General features: G+C 43.8%; 2 protein-coding genes across 4 annotated transcripts; both read right to left on the bottom strand.

The window, feature by feature from the left end:
• Positions 1-222: 222 nt before the first annotated feature.
• On the bottom strand, positions 223-10585 carry LOC115315495. Of its 3 annotated transcripts, none has more exons than XM_040209792.1 (9): positions 10414-10585; positions 6154-6340; positions 5519-5782; positions 4787-4861; positions 2335-2555; positions 2025-2184; positions 1782-1880; positions 883-942; positions 223-309 (listed from the first exon to the last, which is right to left on the bottom strand). In XM_040209792.1, the coding sequence occupies exons 2-9, from the start codon at positions 6338-6340 to the stop codon at positions 266-268; spliced, it is 1110 nt and encodes a 369-aa protein (XP_040065726.1). In that variant the 5' UTR covers positions 10414-10585; the 3' UTR covers positions 223-265. The 3 variants fall into 3 exon arrangements, with proteins under 3 accessions (XP_040065726.1, XP_040065727.1, XP_040065728.1); XM_040209793.3 differs by having other exon boundaries at positions 822-942; XM_040209794.1 differs by lacking the exon at positions 883-942.
• On the bottom strand, positions 7192-9977 carry LOC120839503. Its single transcript, XM_040209780.3, has one exon. The coding sequence runs from the start codon at positions 9861-9863 to the stop codon at positions 7851-7853; it is 2013 nt and encodes a 670-aa protein (XP_040065714.2). The 5' UTR covers positions 9864-9977; the 3' UTR covers positions 7192-7850.
• Positions 10586-16566: the final 5981 nt, after the last annotated feature.

Consider the following 16566-nt stretch of genomic DNA (forward strand, 5'->3'; position numbering starts at 1 on the left):
TAGAATATGAAATAGGCTGAAGAAACTCTAGAACAGGACTAGACAGAAAAAAAAAATTAAAACAAACAGACTTTCATCTTCCCAAGTCAAACCACAGTAAAGCCTGTCACTAGACTAGAACAGAAGTCGAGACATTAAATAGCCTTATTGCCACTTTAAAAAGTAAAATATGACAATAGAATATGAAATAGGCTGAAGAAAGTCTAGAACAGGACTAGACAGAAAAAAAAAAAAATTGAAACAAACTGATTTTCATCTTCCCAAGTCAAACCACAGTTTCTGTCGATGGGATGTTTTCGACTTTTCTGGCTGCAAACAAAACAAGAAAATAATTAATACAGAGTGCCGGAAACTAAATTTGAGGTGGCAAATGATCATAATACGTGGAAAACATAACAGTGTAGCTTAATTCGAAATTTAGCTTTGTGACAATGGTTTGCAGGTTTGGAAACCCCTCAAGAAATTAGGGTGTACTAGAAATATCCTAGTGGGAAAGAGAGTTCATATAGAGCCGCAAAAAGGCTGACCTGATTTCCCACATAACTACGAACTAAAAGAAAATGACAATCTTGTTCAAGTGCTTAAAACAGTGAATTGATTGCAAAAAACAAACAAAGTAGCAAACACTTATGACAAGAGACAACACAGGTACATCTCTCAACTAGCAAAAATAAAATAATGCCTTGTGGTAGTTTATTGATGTTGCTAGTTGAACTGTACACCCGTGGCATCTCTTGTCATAAGTGTCTCTCTTTTGTTTGTTTCTTAACTCCCACCAACATGCTATCAAATCCTTTAATTTGTTGTTGAGTCACTTGTACCTAGTAGTTGTCAGTCCTCCTGCTCAAGCAAACCAACATTGAAACACGCGACAAAATACACCTTGTGACGACCCGGAGCTGAGCTTGTTGGTGCAGCGCTTGTCGATGGGGCCAAATGAACCTACAGCACAAAAACAGGAAGAGAGAAAATGAGACAAACACAATGCCGGACTAACTTCATCCACATACTTTATTTACAAAAGAACCAGTTGGCCCCGTCTGGGGCCAACCTGCTCCTGTGTAAATGAATAAAAATGCACTCCATTAAACAGTTTAGTCCAGCATCGTGTTTGTCTAATTTTCTCTGTGTTGTCATCTTGTATGTTCAGCTGGCCTCACCCAATAGCAACACACAATCAGTCCCACAAACGGCTGTCAGAAATACTTTTACTGCCCTATTTTCTAGGAAAGCAAGACAAAGAAAATCAAGCTGAGTGCAGAACTTTCTTATTCGGCTGCTACATTCTGTATGTTAGAAAACCAATTTTTACTTTTTTCCAATAAGAAATTATTGTAAACAAAGCTTCCTTCGTTATTTTGTAGTTGTGCTCACTGCTTCTGCTGGTGCATTTGATTGGGAGGGGCAATGATACAAGTGAGCATGTACTATTGCAATACATTGCAATATGAACACAAAGCGCATAACTTTCAGTACACTGCTTACACACCAGGCACCAGTCAAGGCATTCAAGAGTTGGAGATTAATCTAGTGTCCTTGGTCGAACTACACATGTGCAAGCTTCGCTGGCTCGTGGCCAGTTTGTGCAGCATTTGTAGAAAGCCACAAGCTCTCTTCTTTGTATTTCAATGTATAGCGATAGTACAATAGAACTCTTCGCTGTGTTACAGATCTCATGCATGGTTTACATTCTTCATTTTGTAAGCCTCAGGAGATTTTTAGATTAATCATCAGCTTCAATGTATTTGTATCCTTCCTGCAAAGATTAGGTTGTTGCTTGCCTTGAGCACGGAGCCGGACGTTGGCGAAGCGCAGCCAATCACCAATGGCGCGGCCCATCTCGTCGTCTGTTGCAGTTTTGCGGGTTACACGTACAGCAGCTGAAAAAAATATGCACAGCTATCAGAAGTTTTATAACGATCACTGTAAAGTAATACTTAATAATAAAAAAAAAAAAAAGACGGGTGCATGCAAGCACATTACTCTCCATAGTGTAGACAGTGATACAAAAACATTACTCTTACCATAGATCAGGCTAAAGATCTTCAGTTTCCCGGCTTCTTGCTTTCCGTTTCGCCCGGTTCTGTTGTAGAAGACGGCAACTTCATCTCCGACAAGTTTCTTAAACACCGTTTTTGTTGTAGAGGCTACATCTCTACCTCCAATTTGGCCAAGCTCTTTCACCTAGAAATCAAAAGTTATCCACAATAAGCCACACATAAAAGCTTCTCTTGCTCAAAGAACAGAAGAAAGATGAAAAACAATGACTATTTCAGTACATGTATGTTCTGGATAATAACCTTTGGCTGTAACGCACAACAACTTGAAACTTACTAGCTTTGCAAAAATGGCTTCATTTTTTAAGCTAGCCTCCAGGAAGGCAAATTCCTCTCTTGTCTTCACTGGATAGACTGGAAGGTCTTCTGGATGGACTGGACCAGCCATGGCAGTAGGGTCATCAGCATTCACATGCATCTGTATTCTGGCCAACATTGTAGCCATGCTTGTCAACTGTGCCTTAATACACTCAAGTTCCCTAAGAACTGTGACCAAAGCTAAAAAAAAAAAAAAAAAAAGAGCAATACGTTAGAACCTTATCAATATTGAGTGTTCCGATAAAGATGATAAAAAAACAAGCCTTTATTCATTTTCAAGGTGACAAGGAGTTAATACTTTAATCGCTTAAAGCTGTAAGAGCATTAAAGATACAGAAACTTTTCTCTTGTTGCTCACGTTACCGAAGCACTTAGCTTAATTACACAAACAAATTATCCATTCTTACAACGTGCAGCATGCATCAATGCTGCAAAGCAACAAGGCTAAAGTTTTTTTTTTTTTAAACAGGACATGCCTCAGCCAGGGTTGTAAAGCACCTAGGTACAAGTAACTCGAAATCGGTATCTAGGTACCTTTGTTGTACCTGACATAAAAACCTAGGTACTTTCATTTTTCGGTATCTGTATCTGTACAGGGTTGGAACTCATGAAATGTACTTGGGAGGAGCCACGGGAGCAGCTGAACCTACATTCTGGAGCAGGCTAGGAGCAGCTCAGATAAGTTTTCACTGCACTTCAGTTTATGTCTTAGTAATTACATGCGCGAATCACGTGACGTGCGCAAGCAACGAACGTGCAGTTGCGCGAAGGAACAGGGCAATAAATTTCGAATTTATCCTATTGTGTAACTCAATAACGAAGCAGCAGACTATGATTAAGCGTAGTTATCATATTCGAGGCGATAAGCAGGAGCAAGGTTAAAGTATGCCAAGCAGATCTACCGCTTGCATGAGAGCTGCTGGCCGGCAAGGTTTCGGATTGGACCGCATTTCAGTTCTATCAAATCACGATTTATCTTGTGGGAATGCGGTTCCAACTTTTAACGATGAAGTACTAACAGGAATCTTTTGCTCCTGTCTTCAACTGGCTGAAGTCTGGATCCCGGGCCGCAGAGCCTCAGGCAATCTGACTCTTAACGACTCGACCTCACTTCTGCTGACGTGCTTAAAGGGCAACTCCGCTTCATTTTTGGTTTTGAAAAAACAATGCAGTCCTCTTCAGTATCGCCTAGGAAGACCACGAGTGAAATGTTACGACGCAGTTCTGTCTAAATGTTTCTTAAACGGTCCGGCAAACTTCGCAACTCGCCAAGTTGTCGAAATCGGCTGACTTGAGCGGGCGATCAGGCGCAACCAACAGCGCAGTCAAGGCTATGGCATGGGCGGAGCCAACATTGAGCTAAACGTCATTATCATGGCCCCCTTTTGCTTGTTTTCACTTCTCCGCGCGAGCGTAGCGCATGACGTCAGCAACGTTGCCTCTCGGCGCTCAGCGGTGTCCACATGATTGGTGTAACGCGCCCGCGCAGCGCGTTTCTTGGGAGCCGTCCGGCCGCCCGCCGTTACCGCCGTCTTCCGCGTCACAACCGCCATCGTCGTCTCACCGATTGTGATTATTGTCTCTCGGAGTTTCATCCACACCACGGACACCATGTGCGCAGACTTATGCCGCAGTTGTGCAGACGTCGTCGAATGCCGTAGACACCAAAACGTGGCGAAGAGTGCGGTGCAGACGACACTCGCGCCTGCCACACGCCCGCCCCAATCCCGCCCGTCGTTGGGCCGAGGATCACGTGACATCTCGTACCACGTGATGGCCATGTACTTGGCGGCCCGAGGCCAATGTTGCCGGGCAGAGCCGAAGTTTCGGTTTCGATTTCAGCTCGTGTTTAAAATTAGATTTAAAAATATATAGCCCACTTTTCGCAAAGCAAACAACGTAGTGTGTTTTACTAGGGCTTTTTAATTCGAAATCACTCATTATCCCGAAATCTTCGGAATTGAGCGGAGTTGCCCTTTAACCGCTTATGGTTGAAGGATAACAATCCAGAAGCAGGTGGTGTAGCGCTTGGAGTCTGACCCCCAATTTTTTTCGTGCGCTTCTGACTCGAGATACACAGGGAGAATAAACAGAGCAAAGGAGTGCAAGGCCGACCAAGCTAAATGCGCTCATTGTTGCGAATCGGGTCGATAAAAACCGGAACCAAGACAAAATACAATTCTTTTGGTGCATAATGGCACGAGGTATTGGCTGTGGCGCAGTTTCCACAACATGTTTCAGGATGGCGCAGACATATGCGTCTGGCGCAAATGGTACAGCTATTCCACCCCTGCTGTATTTTAGGTACATTTTCCAGAAACTTGTAACTAAGTGAAGTTACTTTTTACAGGTTCATGTGTCAAAAGTGCACATACATCCTAACTCTTCTGTCAGTCACGAAATATACTTGCCATTGCGTGAAGGTTCAGCAGAGCAGTTCAAAGAAGATGCACTTTTTGGTCTTCCTTTGGGCAACACCAAGTCATCTGAAAAACCACAAGCAATGCATAAGTAATAACAAGGATGAGCAGTTGAACTGCTATGTCACAGTTGCGTATTTCCTTGGATGGGAGTACAAGGCTGTCAAACTGCAAGCTGCAGTGTGCTTTATTCTGGAATCCTTTCTTCTTTTTTTTCTTGGGGAAACGCGGAAAGGGGCGAAGGGGGGGGGGGAGTCCTCTTACGAGGGATCCGCGAGCCGCACTTGGACCAGCAAAGAGCCGCATGCGGCTCGCGAGCCGCGGTTTGCCCACCCCTGATCTATACCATGCCCATACTGTACACTATGCGACGCTGTTAGCACAAACACAACATCGTCGGGTTTACTCGCTTTACTTACACAAATCAGGTGATATCACCAAAATTACTAATGCGGTGAAAAGGGCCCATAAGGGTTTCACAGCTTGAGCAAAGCACAAAAAAGCGCCGATGTCATGTTCATGCTAAAAGTGTCGCACTGTGTACATAACAGCCTGCACGTGGGTCTAGGAAGGCCTTTTCTCAACTCTAGATTACAAACATTCGAAGTGTGAAATACATGATCTGTAGTTTTGTTTTGATTACCTTGTGCATTTCACTTTATCACTAGTATTTGTTCATGTAAACCATTTCCTTCAAAACACGTGTAAGAAAAAAGGACTTGCCACCATCAGTTTGGCCTGCTCCTCCACAATGTGCTCCACTTTTTCTTTGAAGAGGTGGTGGCGGTGGGGGCTCAGCGAGAAATTCAATGTCACCTTCTGGAGGTGGTTCTTCAGTTACTCCCTCCTCATCGCTGCTGTCAGTGAGGTAGTCATCGAAAAATGTCGGAGGTCGCCGTATTCTTTTTTGCGATGTCTCTGCTTCCGATGTAAGGTCGGACTCTTCCTCCGCCTTTATGGACCTCTTGCGGGCAACTTCGTAACTGTCTGCAAGTCAGATGTTATGTAGATAATGAATTAATAAAAAATGTGCGTTGAATGTGAGGCATTATATTTTGCTGAGTTTTGTCTAAGCTGTACGTAGCTTCTGCTAATGAAGCATATGCTGCCTTTTTGTAGCTATCAAGCTGTTACCAATGTGTCCTATTAACATAGGCAGTGGGAGGTCTATAGTACCGTTACCATAGTAACTAAAAAAAGGGAGTCAGATATGATATGTACTTTAAGAATTATTTCACAACCAAACCCCCTTCTCTTTTGTAGATTCTGCGAAAGTGTGGATTGTAATAACTTTCAATAGAGCAGTGCTCTCTTCAGAATGAAAAAAAAAAACTAATGACGTTCAGGGCGGAGCTTACCTGTATATGACATGACCCTGCAGGCAAATTTTGGCCAGTCTTTGCCTGGCTCCGTTCTGTCCCTCACTGCACTGTTCACTTTTGCAGTATTTTTAAACGGTGGCCAGGGAGCTGTCCCGTTCTTAATCCAGCGTGTTGGAACCACGGCCACGTCATCAGTCTTCATAAAATGGGCGACCGAGAACATCTAGAAAATTCAATTTGAGACCGTCAGTAAAGAGCATACCTACAAGTTTTATGAAGTAACAAGATTAGGGGTGTGCAAATAGTGATGTAACCAAATCAAACATGAATCGAATATTGATGAAACCAAATAAAATATGAATGCTGTGTACGTGGTTTATGAAGGTGAAAATTACTAAAACTAAAACAAAAGAAAACTCATGATGTGTTTGGCATTTGTATTGATAGATGGCGCTCCCTCCTTATCGCAACGGCTCGTGACCACCGTGGTTTGTTAAAATGGGCATAATCTTTTTGAAATGTACCTTCGGTTAAAAAATAAATGCGGACAATAAAAGCAAAACTTAGAGTAAAAAAAACGTGTCTGTATAACGGTGGCGCTTTTGCTGTCAACGGATTTCGTCTGCGTGTCGTCTGCTTTCTTTCACTGGTCGGCTGCAACTTCGGAGGCTGCTCCCGACGCCATCTATCGATACGAATGCCAAACACATCCCGCTAATGAACCCCTCTCGTTTACGTCGCTGCCCGCCGTAGACCCTGGCAAGTTTCTTGGCCTTATTTTTTACAGAACGAGAACTACGCTTTATAATTTTACAAGAAAAAACCGACCTGTGAAATACACCGCTGACGAAAAGTTTAGATTGTTACGTGCAGGCATTGATTTTTACGGTCCATTTCAGATCGAGCCTGGTGGCTTGAACCACCCTATATTTCATGGGCTTTCTTTCTTTGCTAGAAAAGGAAGCAAACAAAGTGTATTGTGTTCAAAACACCCCAGTTGGCTGTTTCTCAAGACTTCTAAAGCCTGCCAGTTGACACCTTGATCCTGCTGGTCTTAAAATTGATATTTAAAAGTTTGCCAAGTCTTTCTTGCGTTTCGCAAGACACCTGCTAACAACATAGTGGTTTTCACTTGTGTAGAGCAGAGGTGCACAGACTGGAGGTTGTGGGGAAATGTCTGGCGGCTACAGAGCCTCGGAGAGCTCCAAAAATAGTTAAGGCGGGGGTCGCCGGAGGGCACTCAGAAGCTTTGGGGGTTCGCAGTCCCGAAAAGGTTGTGTACCTCTGGCGTAGAGTGTTCAGTCTTTTTATACTTGCGGCATCTTAGCTGGGATATCTATCAGTTGGGACAATAGTTACGTGTAATCACCAAGTCAAAGGATAATCACATTATCATTCATTTAAAGAGCTAAAGTAGTGAGCACACATCATGAGCAAAAGAAAACTAACCTTTTATTAGACATTCACCTTACAGCTTTTCTATTTTGGTCTTTCCATCATATAAACAGTTCTATTTATAGCAGCTTTTTTCTAATCCCTCAATTTTCAACCTACAGATGCCTTATAATCAGAAGAAATGTCCTTAAAAATCCCCTAGCAGTTATTAGCATAAAGACATAATTTATGCCAAAGACATTAGCACACACACTTTATTTTTATTCGTGATGATTATATACTCATTAAAACAACACTATAAGTGAGAGCACATTTACGGCAGATATTGCTTATCTGAGCTATCCTGTGTGCAAGAGTGGCTTAACCAAAAATTCACCCCCACAAGGAAGCCAGCAGCACTTTGATTTGACCTGTTCAACAGTCCACAAAGCATTTGCAGACGAAACCTGAGAAGCCCTGAAAGTACACAGTCCAGTTGTGTCAACAATGCCGGCATAGAAGTTTGTTAATCTCTTGAAAAACTGGCCACAGATCTTGATCTCTCCATCACGGGACACAACATTTGTTGCGACGACTACATTTCCATCTTCCATCAGAAAACATGAGTCTGGTAGGTTCACTTCCAGAACCATGCCTTGAAGAACTAGCTTGTGATACTGCTCTCCCTTAAATCCTGGAGGTGCTGGTCCGGCATTATGCGGCTTTTGCAACAATGCCTGCTGCTTCGGTGGTATTCTAGGATGCAAGTCAGCATGACTGCGCTCTTCTAAGCGTTTTACAATCTGTTGTAATGGTCGATTTGGTGACTTCAAATCTCGCTTCAGTTGACCCAGAAAGTTCTCAAACCGGAACGCAGAGAAGGAGTCAAGGTGACCGAACCTCCGCACATCAGCAGTAAGATGCAGCAGAGAATGTATGTTGTACACGTAAATGCCTTCACCGTACAGGTCCCCAGCATCAGAAACAAACTCTTCAAGCAGCTTCTCTGCAGAATCAATCTCCTCATGGCAGAGTCGTGGGCTTGACAGGATTGACACTGCAATGCTCAGTTTGAGAAAGTGCTGGTAGTAGCGCTTCTCCATGTGGTCTTTTAGAACCGCAGGACCGAAGTACAAGAGGAAGTTTCGTAGCTCAGTGGCCTTCCATCTCTCTAATTCATGAAGACTCCGGGGCTTCCGAGCCATCTCCCGAGGGGTGTGTCTCTGGAGTTTCATGAGCATTGTTGAGATGCTAGTCTGTGCACGTGGTGGGAGCTTTGATCGATGAGGTCGTCCCCGCACCCAATAGTGAAGTAGAAGCCTCCGCATAACGCCTAGGCAGACTAAATGCATATAGTCGAGGGGAAATTGGCTTACCATGCCAATCTGTAGCTCGACCAATGGGGACTGTCGATGATGGTGCCCTTCCTGATCCTGCTTTCGAAACGACTCGTCTGTTCGTAGGGGGCTGCTGACTTCTGGAAGAATTACTTTCCGGCAGCTTTCAGAGAAGGTGCCTTCTTGGGTGCACTTTTCACAACTGAAGTATCCCCCATGGCCCTTGATGCACTTCAGAAATGCCCTTGCGGGCGCATCGCAAATGAACGCATGCACTCGAACTACGCACTCCTTTCCGCCCTCGGTCACGTGTTCTTCCAGCAATGTGCTTAACTCCGAAATGAAATCGGTAAGGTAGTCATCCAAGTTCTCCGGCTTCTTGTCTCCAACAAACAGAGCTATGACGAAAGGTTCAGGATCGCAGCTTTCGACGACAGATGCAAGAATGGGCCAGAACTGCTTGCTGGAACTTTTCGCTATAGGCAGGCCATCAACATTGATGAGCAACGAAATGGTGTCTCCAGTGATGCTGCCTGAGCTCATCATTCGTTTTAGTGACGATTCGATTCCGAAATAGTGGTAGAGGCCGGACGCTCCCATGTTTTTCACATTGCAAGATCTTGGTGTCCCCATTAGGCTTCTTGCGTCACTAGGCAGCTCCGGGTGATACTTCTTCAATATCTTTAAAAGCTTGCTAAGATGGGATGCGCAGGCTTTGGTCTCACGTGCCCAGGTGGCCAGCTCGCTTGCCAAAGTAAACTCATCTGCACTTGAGATTGGCAAATGAGTTTCAGTTTCTTCGGAAGCTGATGTGCTCGCGCAAGGATCTCTGGGATCGTCGACTTGCGGTGCGCTCAGACCCTCCCTGGCTCCGTCACTGCTGTCGTCTGATCCGTCAACCGCAGAATTTCCATCGCTCTCGTCCGGAGCAGACTTAGAAAAAATGTCCGCAAGATGGTCGCGCACGTTTTCGGCAATAATTCTTTTCTTCTGTCGGTCGCACACGTCATCAAATGCTCGCCTCTGTCGCTTCATTTTACGAACCAGGAGATCGTTTCCTCTTAGCACCGTTCAATCACAAAGGGATATCATGCATCGCGAGTCGCGCAGTCTGGCGTAACCGAAATCGCGCGCAATCGGCGAACATGGTTGCCCACTTATCATAGTCATTGGTTGCGCTAGAAAATTTTGTCCGGATTTCGTCCGGGTCATAGTGGCAGCGCTTCGCTCTTCAAAATAATAATCACTGTAGAGCCCTCAAATAATTACTCTTGTCTATTATTACCTAACCAGCCTCGCACATTCACGAGCATGTGCGAGGTTTAGGTAATAATGGGCACCCTAAAGCGAAGCTCTGCCACTTACAACGCACCGCCTTGAATTCCGTCTAGGACCGGCACCGAATTCCGGTCCTAGACGGAATTGTTGAGGTCAGATATCGACCTCCAAAGGATCCAAAGGCTCCAAAGGAGCCGTCCCGACTTCGGGTACCCGAGACAGGAATACCCACAAACGTAATATGCGAGATCCCGTCGGTTAAGCAAGTGAGCAGCATCACTAAAGGAAATGAGGTACCGCTACTTACGTTTCACGCAGGGTACGCAGGTGCGTCGGTGCCACAGTGGGATTACGCAGCCTGACCGTTAGGCACTTCGAACCGTAACTACTAGAACTTGTCTTCACGATGTTTCAGAGCCACGGTTGTCAGGTCAGAACCGTGCGAGCCACAATTGTGCGAGCCGCGATACAAACTTAAACTTAGACTGCTTAAACCAAACTTAAACCATACTTGAACCACTTGAACCGGCGGGAACGTATGTTGCCAACCTAAGCCATTGGTCTAAAATAGGCTAAACCAACCGTGTATGCATTTTGTAGTTAATAAATTATATTATATTTTATTTTGTGACTTAAAAGTAGAACACATCAAGAAGAAAATATCTGTAGTGTATAGTATTAATAAATTTACTCATCAGACTTTACTTATTTACACACCCGACAAACTCACAAAACCAAAGAAAAGAAGTCTAGCAGCACTGTGTTTGTATATTTAGGGTTGTGATGGCGGCTGTTGTGATCTGGTTCTACGGGTTCTACGGAACGATTCTTACTCATTTACGCCTTGCTTTGTTTGTTAACGCTCTAAAAGTAGCGCACACGGATGGTCTTTTTGTGCGGTGCAGTGCGTGTGTTGACCATGGGCTTGCTTCAAGTTCAAAGGTACCCTTTTCGTCTCTGCCGTGTTTTGTGTTTGTACTAAGAGATTTACAACGTTTCGTTGGCTCTTTAGAGAGACCGCATCAAACAGTTTCTCAGCATATTTGACGGGATTTCGCACATATGTGTAATACGGTGGTGGAACCTTTCAGCAAAATTATAGTCTTCAGGGATGACGTGCTTGCGGACATGGTTGCAACTTCTGCTGGTCGCCTCTCTACAGAGAGTCGAGCTCCGGGAACACTCCGATGAGGTGCACAATGCTTCTCAACTCCGCGCGGCGGCTTCTCTCACTTCTGAAAGTGCGGACATCCGCTTCATCGCGGTTAGGCCTGCCTGGACGACTGCGCCGATTGCATGACTCATGCTGATTGCCGGGAACATCTATCGAAATCCCAGGCCGTCGCCAACCTCCCCGAGCTGCGAGAAAGCGGTTTACAACAACGTGGCCGCCCTAAAATGTGACCTGTGTGATTGGTGGCTCCATGGGAAGTGTGAAGGGCTGTCGCTACTCGCCTACCGATGCTTGGCCTCCTCGCCGGGCACTGGTTTTGTGGCTCATGCCAGCTTCCTCCCTCCGATGACTCGCACCCCGCACCCATATCCACCGGTGTCGTGCCCCCCCCCCCCCCCTTCCCCCCACGAAACTGCCAGGCCCATCGCCCGGGACACAAAACGGAGTGACGCTAGTAACCGACGTACTCCTCCCGCACCGAGGAAGCGGCGACACATCGGCATCCGGTATACAAACGCTCTATCCATCAAGAACAAACTCGGACCTCGTTGTCTTGTTTGAAACTTCGCCGAACACAATCTTTGGGGTCTCAGAAACCTGGTTGGATGATACAATATTCGAAGGACAAATTGCTGACACCCAAAAGTTTAGCATCTTCCGGAAAGACAGGATCTCATCGAGAGGGGCAGGAGTTGCCCTGATTGTACTGTCTCAGTTCACATGTGAACGGCGAAGGAACCTCAAACACATAGTTGCATGGATGCCAGCCTCCCCACAGTACCAGCACACATGTGTACATTCCCTACATAGTGCAGTAAATATATCATACTTCTATCTAATTCAAATAAGGGAAAAGAAAAAAAACTAATTATTTTGGGACAGACATTCATTCTGGCCAAATGAAACAAGTATTATGTTTGCCAATTTCATTCCCTTCCCATCCCACTCTTTATTTAGTCGTAATAAACACCAGAAATGCCCAGATTCATTTTTGATCATTTAGAAAAACAAAGCATGACAAAAAAATTTTCATAGGAAAAAAAATCTTTTATTTAAAGAGGCACATGTTTCTATACTTCAGTAATTAATCCACCACCTTCGGGCACCTCTGGAGTAAATCGTAGGGTGATGCAGGTCACTTCAAGAGGGCAAGGGAAACGTTAGCAGGATCAAGCTGGCAAGCGGAGAGACTGACTGTTTATGAAGAAGGGATGAAAGCGCTTTCGTGATACACATCATCACTTCACTTATCCACAAGCTCCGTAGTCTATATAATCACCTCCTCTTCCCTCAGGCCTTCCTGGTAAAGGGAAGTGAATCTATTAATGTGAAACATAAAACAAGTGAAACAAGCACATACTATTTGTGGCTGTCTTTCTTTCAAAAAAGTAGCATAGCACATATTTTAATTTTCCTTGCCATTTTTTTGTATCTTTACGCTGCATTTCATTTAGATCTTACATATAGGTAGAGCCCTGCGTGGATAACAGTTTAATTATCTGCAGACTTTGTATTCGAACCGTATCCGCAAACTTTTTACATTATTGTATCCGTATCCGATCTGCATCTGCATACTTTGTATCCAAACTGTATCCGCATACTTTTTACATTATTGTATCCGTATCCGAACCGCATCCGCAAAATGTGGAACCAGATCCGACTCACAATCCAGGCATTCATTGTAAAATAGAAATGACACTTTTTAAGCTGTTTGCTTATCTTTGTACCAAAGAAATCTGGCTCGCCATTCAAAGGAAGTGTCATTTTATCATTATCAGTTTCATCGGATTTATATTAAAAGCGATTAGGAAAAATCATCTCAGTTATGTGATCATCCTAGGAATCCGCGACACTCTGCCCAGAAGGAGCGCACAAAAAGGTTATATATGTTTTTTTTTTTTTTTTGCTTTGTAACACCTATTTTATGCGGACGCATACTTTTGAAGGATAAAAGTTAAAAAAGGGCATACTAAATATGACATTACAGTTCTGTTAAACAATTAAAAAGTAATAGAGGTTCATATTAGTCCGGCTACGACGCACTGGCGTCGTAATTGGACGAACATGAACTACCAGGCGTTTTGGCTAGGGCTCTAAGCATACAAAAAAGAAACACAGAGGCAGTTTACCGTCTGCCTATGCAAGTTCGCTGTTGACTCTGAAACTTTACAAACCGTGGTGCCACAGGGTCGCACTCGCTGTCGAGGCACTTTTTGTTTTTAATCATGACCACACTACTCTTTGCGAAGAGGGGGACGTTTCTTTACTTCCTTGTGACTTGTACGTTTGAAGTTTTCTTTGCCCAGAAAAAGTTACAGCTCTTTCCCTGCCAATGTGCTAGCTTTCTTGGGACAATTGATGCCCTGCAATCTTTACTTTTTTTAAAGGTAGCATTTTTGACGAGAGGAAACACACTAACTGAAGCGATCTTCAGTGAGAATCAGATCTTTCTTAGGATCCCTATTGTTTCTTCGAAACGCGTTTTTGTGGAAATATGTATCGGTGGACAACTTTTCATGGACAAACGGTTCATCGACGCTGTACGTTTTGTGGGCACATGCCGCTGCAATGTTTTGTCGACAACGCATTTCTTCACCAAGCTGCTAAAAGCTAGCGAGCTTAACCAAACCATGCCCCCCTCTCCCCTGTAATCCAGGCGAGACTCAACAAGTTTGTTACAAAAATAGCAAGGTTGTGTGCAACAAAACATCTCAGGTTTTTCGATGAAACGAACAGGAGAAGCCTTTCGATCAAACGTTTCATCTCGACGAAACGATTTGTAGATGAGACGTCAGTCGACGAACTGAATGCCGCTGGGCAAAAATTTAAATCCGTATCCGCTGATATTCGCAGCCTCTGCCATCCAATCTGCAATCTGCCAAAATTTGTTTAATTTTCATCCGCATCCGCCCGTTTACTGCAGATATCCACAGGTAATCCGCGGATATGCAGGGCTCTACATATAGGTATCCAAGATTTTCCATTGTTTGGAGTTAGCAGCTGCTACAGAAAAGCTTAATCAAAATGCTTCCATCCTTATAGGGCAAAAGACAAGAAATGCAAAAAAGTATCATAGCATATATTTTCATTTCGCTTGCCATTTTTTTGTACCTTCACGCTACATTTCAATAAAATCGGAAACTAAAATAGTGTACTACATTTTCTTACAACATTTGCAAAAATGTTACTCTTTTCAAAATGTTACACCAATAAATAACTTGTTACTGCATGTTGTGTTTCATTGTGAACTTCAAAATAATGTTAAAAACAATATTGTCAAACAATTTCTTGAATATAAGTATTTGCAACAATTATTTGAAGTTTGAAAAACAGATATGTGATCAAACCAATACATTATTTCAGTATTACTATTTAACATTTATTTACTATTTTGCATTGAATGTTATGTTTCCTTGTAAGCTTCAAAATGACATTGGAAATATATGTTAAAATGTTATTTCAGTGTTACTTCTTGCAACATTATTTCATGGTTCTCCATTCACTGTTACTATGTTTCATTGTAAACTTCAGAATAATGTTAGGAGCATAATGTTACTAAATGTTACATTAATGTTAGTGCTCACAACATTGCTTTACAGTTATGTATTGAATGTTGTTATAATGTGTCGTACACAACATTATCGTTATATGTTTAATTTGAATGTTACACCAACATTGATAACATACCTAAAACGTTGAGTGTTTTATTTGAACGTTGCCGTAACATTTACACCTAACACAAAACGTTATTTCAACTTACACAACAAAAAAATAATGTTATTATAATGTTTTGTGCTACCTGGGCAGTTGAGAATTCCCATTACAGTCCAATTGGAATTTAAAATTGGTACCAGTTGGGTTTTCAGAAAACCAATTTATCCCTGCCAAATGGCAGCCGAATTTGCTAAAGGGAAGCTCATCGCCATCTTCTCTAAACTGGGTTCTCAAGGGATTCGATAAACCGGGGTCGGTAAAACGGCGTTCGCTAAAACGAGCTTCTCTAAACCGGATGCCTCCGAATTAATAAATTCCAATTGATGAGACCCATCGGCCAATGTGCTGATTGGAACCCACTAAAACCAATCGATTCCGGTTAAAACCAGTTAAAATTCCAATTGGATCTAATGGGAATTTTAGCTGGGGATTTAGGATTTACTACGGTTGATAGAATGCCATTTCGTCGAAGCACGTTTTAGAGAACGGGCACGTTTTATCGAAGCACAGTTTAGAGAAAGCAGAGCCTCAGTTTAGAGAAATGCCGTTTATCGAAAAGGGGACGCTATTGGAAAAAGGGTTTTCTACTTCGCGCGTGTATCACTGGTGCGCGTGTTAACCCAAGCCCCCCGCTGCGCTCCCGCCGCTTCGCGGCGGCAGTCTGCGGCGGCTCATTACAAAAATGTTAACTCACCAGACTTATCCGCACACGCCGCTTCGCGGCGACCGAATTCGCTAAAAGGAGGCTCATCGCCATTTTCTCTAAACTTGGTTTCTCTATGAAGGCATTCGATAAACTGGGGTCGGTAAAACGACGTTCGCTAAAACGAGCTTCTCTAAACCGCATGACTCCGGGGGATTTACAATACTAAGAAATATTCTAACCAAATGTATTAGGTGTGTATACCAAACAGTATGCAAATGGCAAGGAAATGTTTTCACAGTGTATACGGAATAATAAAAAGGAGTGACTTGTTAGCAAATTTAAACTTTTCAAGTCTCGTAACACAATAATACCCCCTCCCCCCACTACTCCCCCCTGCAACACTACGATTTACTCATGTATACACCGTGGCACGTAGCCAGGAGAGACCCATGGTGCCCAGGCTCCCCTTGAAATCTTCCATTTTGCTGGGACCACCTCTCCCCCTCCCCCTCATACAGAATTTAGTCATGGGCGGGTGCCCCCCGAAACAAAATCCTGGCTATGTGCCTGCACCGTGCAATGGCTTAAATGTCGGCTAAATATTGCTTTGCGGCACTTTTGGAATATGTGCCTAATAACTAGTGCATGCCTACCCTAACCGATCTGTGCCCGTGCACAATCATCTCCATAATACCTCATCCCCTTTCTCCTCATGCCTTCCACATCTGTCAGTTGGAAGAGCTGGACCACCCCACCCCGGGAAGCACAACTGACACCATGGCCCCAATTAGTGTCACACATTCTCAACGTCGCAGGGGTGGCGTCCAGTGTGCTCGGACTGAAGGTGGAACGGCGTATACCATTGGACTGGAAGCTGGGGAAGGTCATTCCGGTCTTTAAAAGCGGTGATCGTGCGCTGGCCTCAA

The sequence above is a fragment of the Ixodes scapularis genome, unplaced genomic scaffold, assembly GCF_016920785.2.
Source record: "Ixodes scapularis isolate PalLabHiFi unplaced genomic scaffold, ASM1692078v2 PGA_scaffold2__306_contigs__length_199485367, whole genome shotgun sequence".
NCBI classification, from domain to species: Eukaryota; Metazoa; Arthropoda; class Arachnida; order Ixodida; family Ixodidae; genus Ixodes; species Ixodes scapularis.

Excerpts from the sequence above, each read along its gene's own strand:
- LOC115315495 (XM_040209792.1), bottom strand. The coding sequence starts at position 6,340 with ATGTTCTCGGTCGCCCATTTTATGAAGACTGATGACGTGGCCGTGGTT. Across the intron at positions 4,862-5,518 it reads AGCAGGCCAAACTGATGGTG|ATGACTTGGTGTTGCCCAAA; the intron begins GCAAGTCCTTTT and ends GTGGTTTTTCAG. Across the intron at positions 1,881-2,024 it reads GATCTTTAGCCTGATCTATG|CTGCTGTACGTGTAACCCGC; the intron begins GTAAGAGTAATG and ends TATTTTTTTCAG.
- LOC120839503 (XM_040209780.3), bottom strand. The coding sequence starts at position 9,863 with ATGAAGCGACAGAGGCGAGCATTTGATGACGTGTGCGACCGACAGAAG.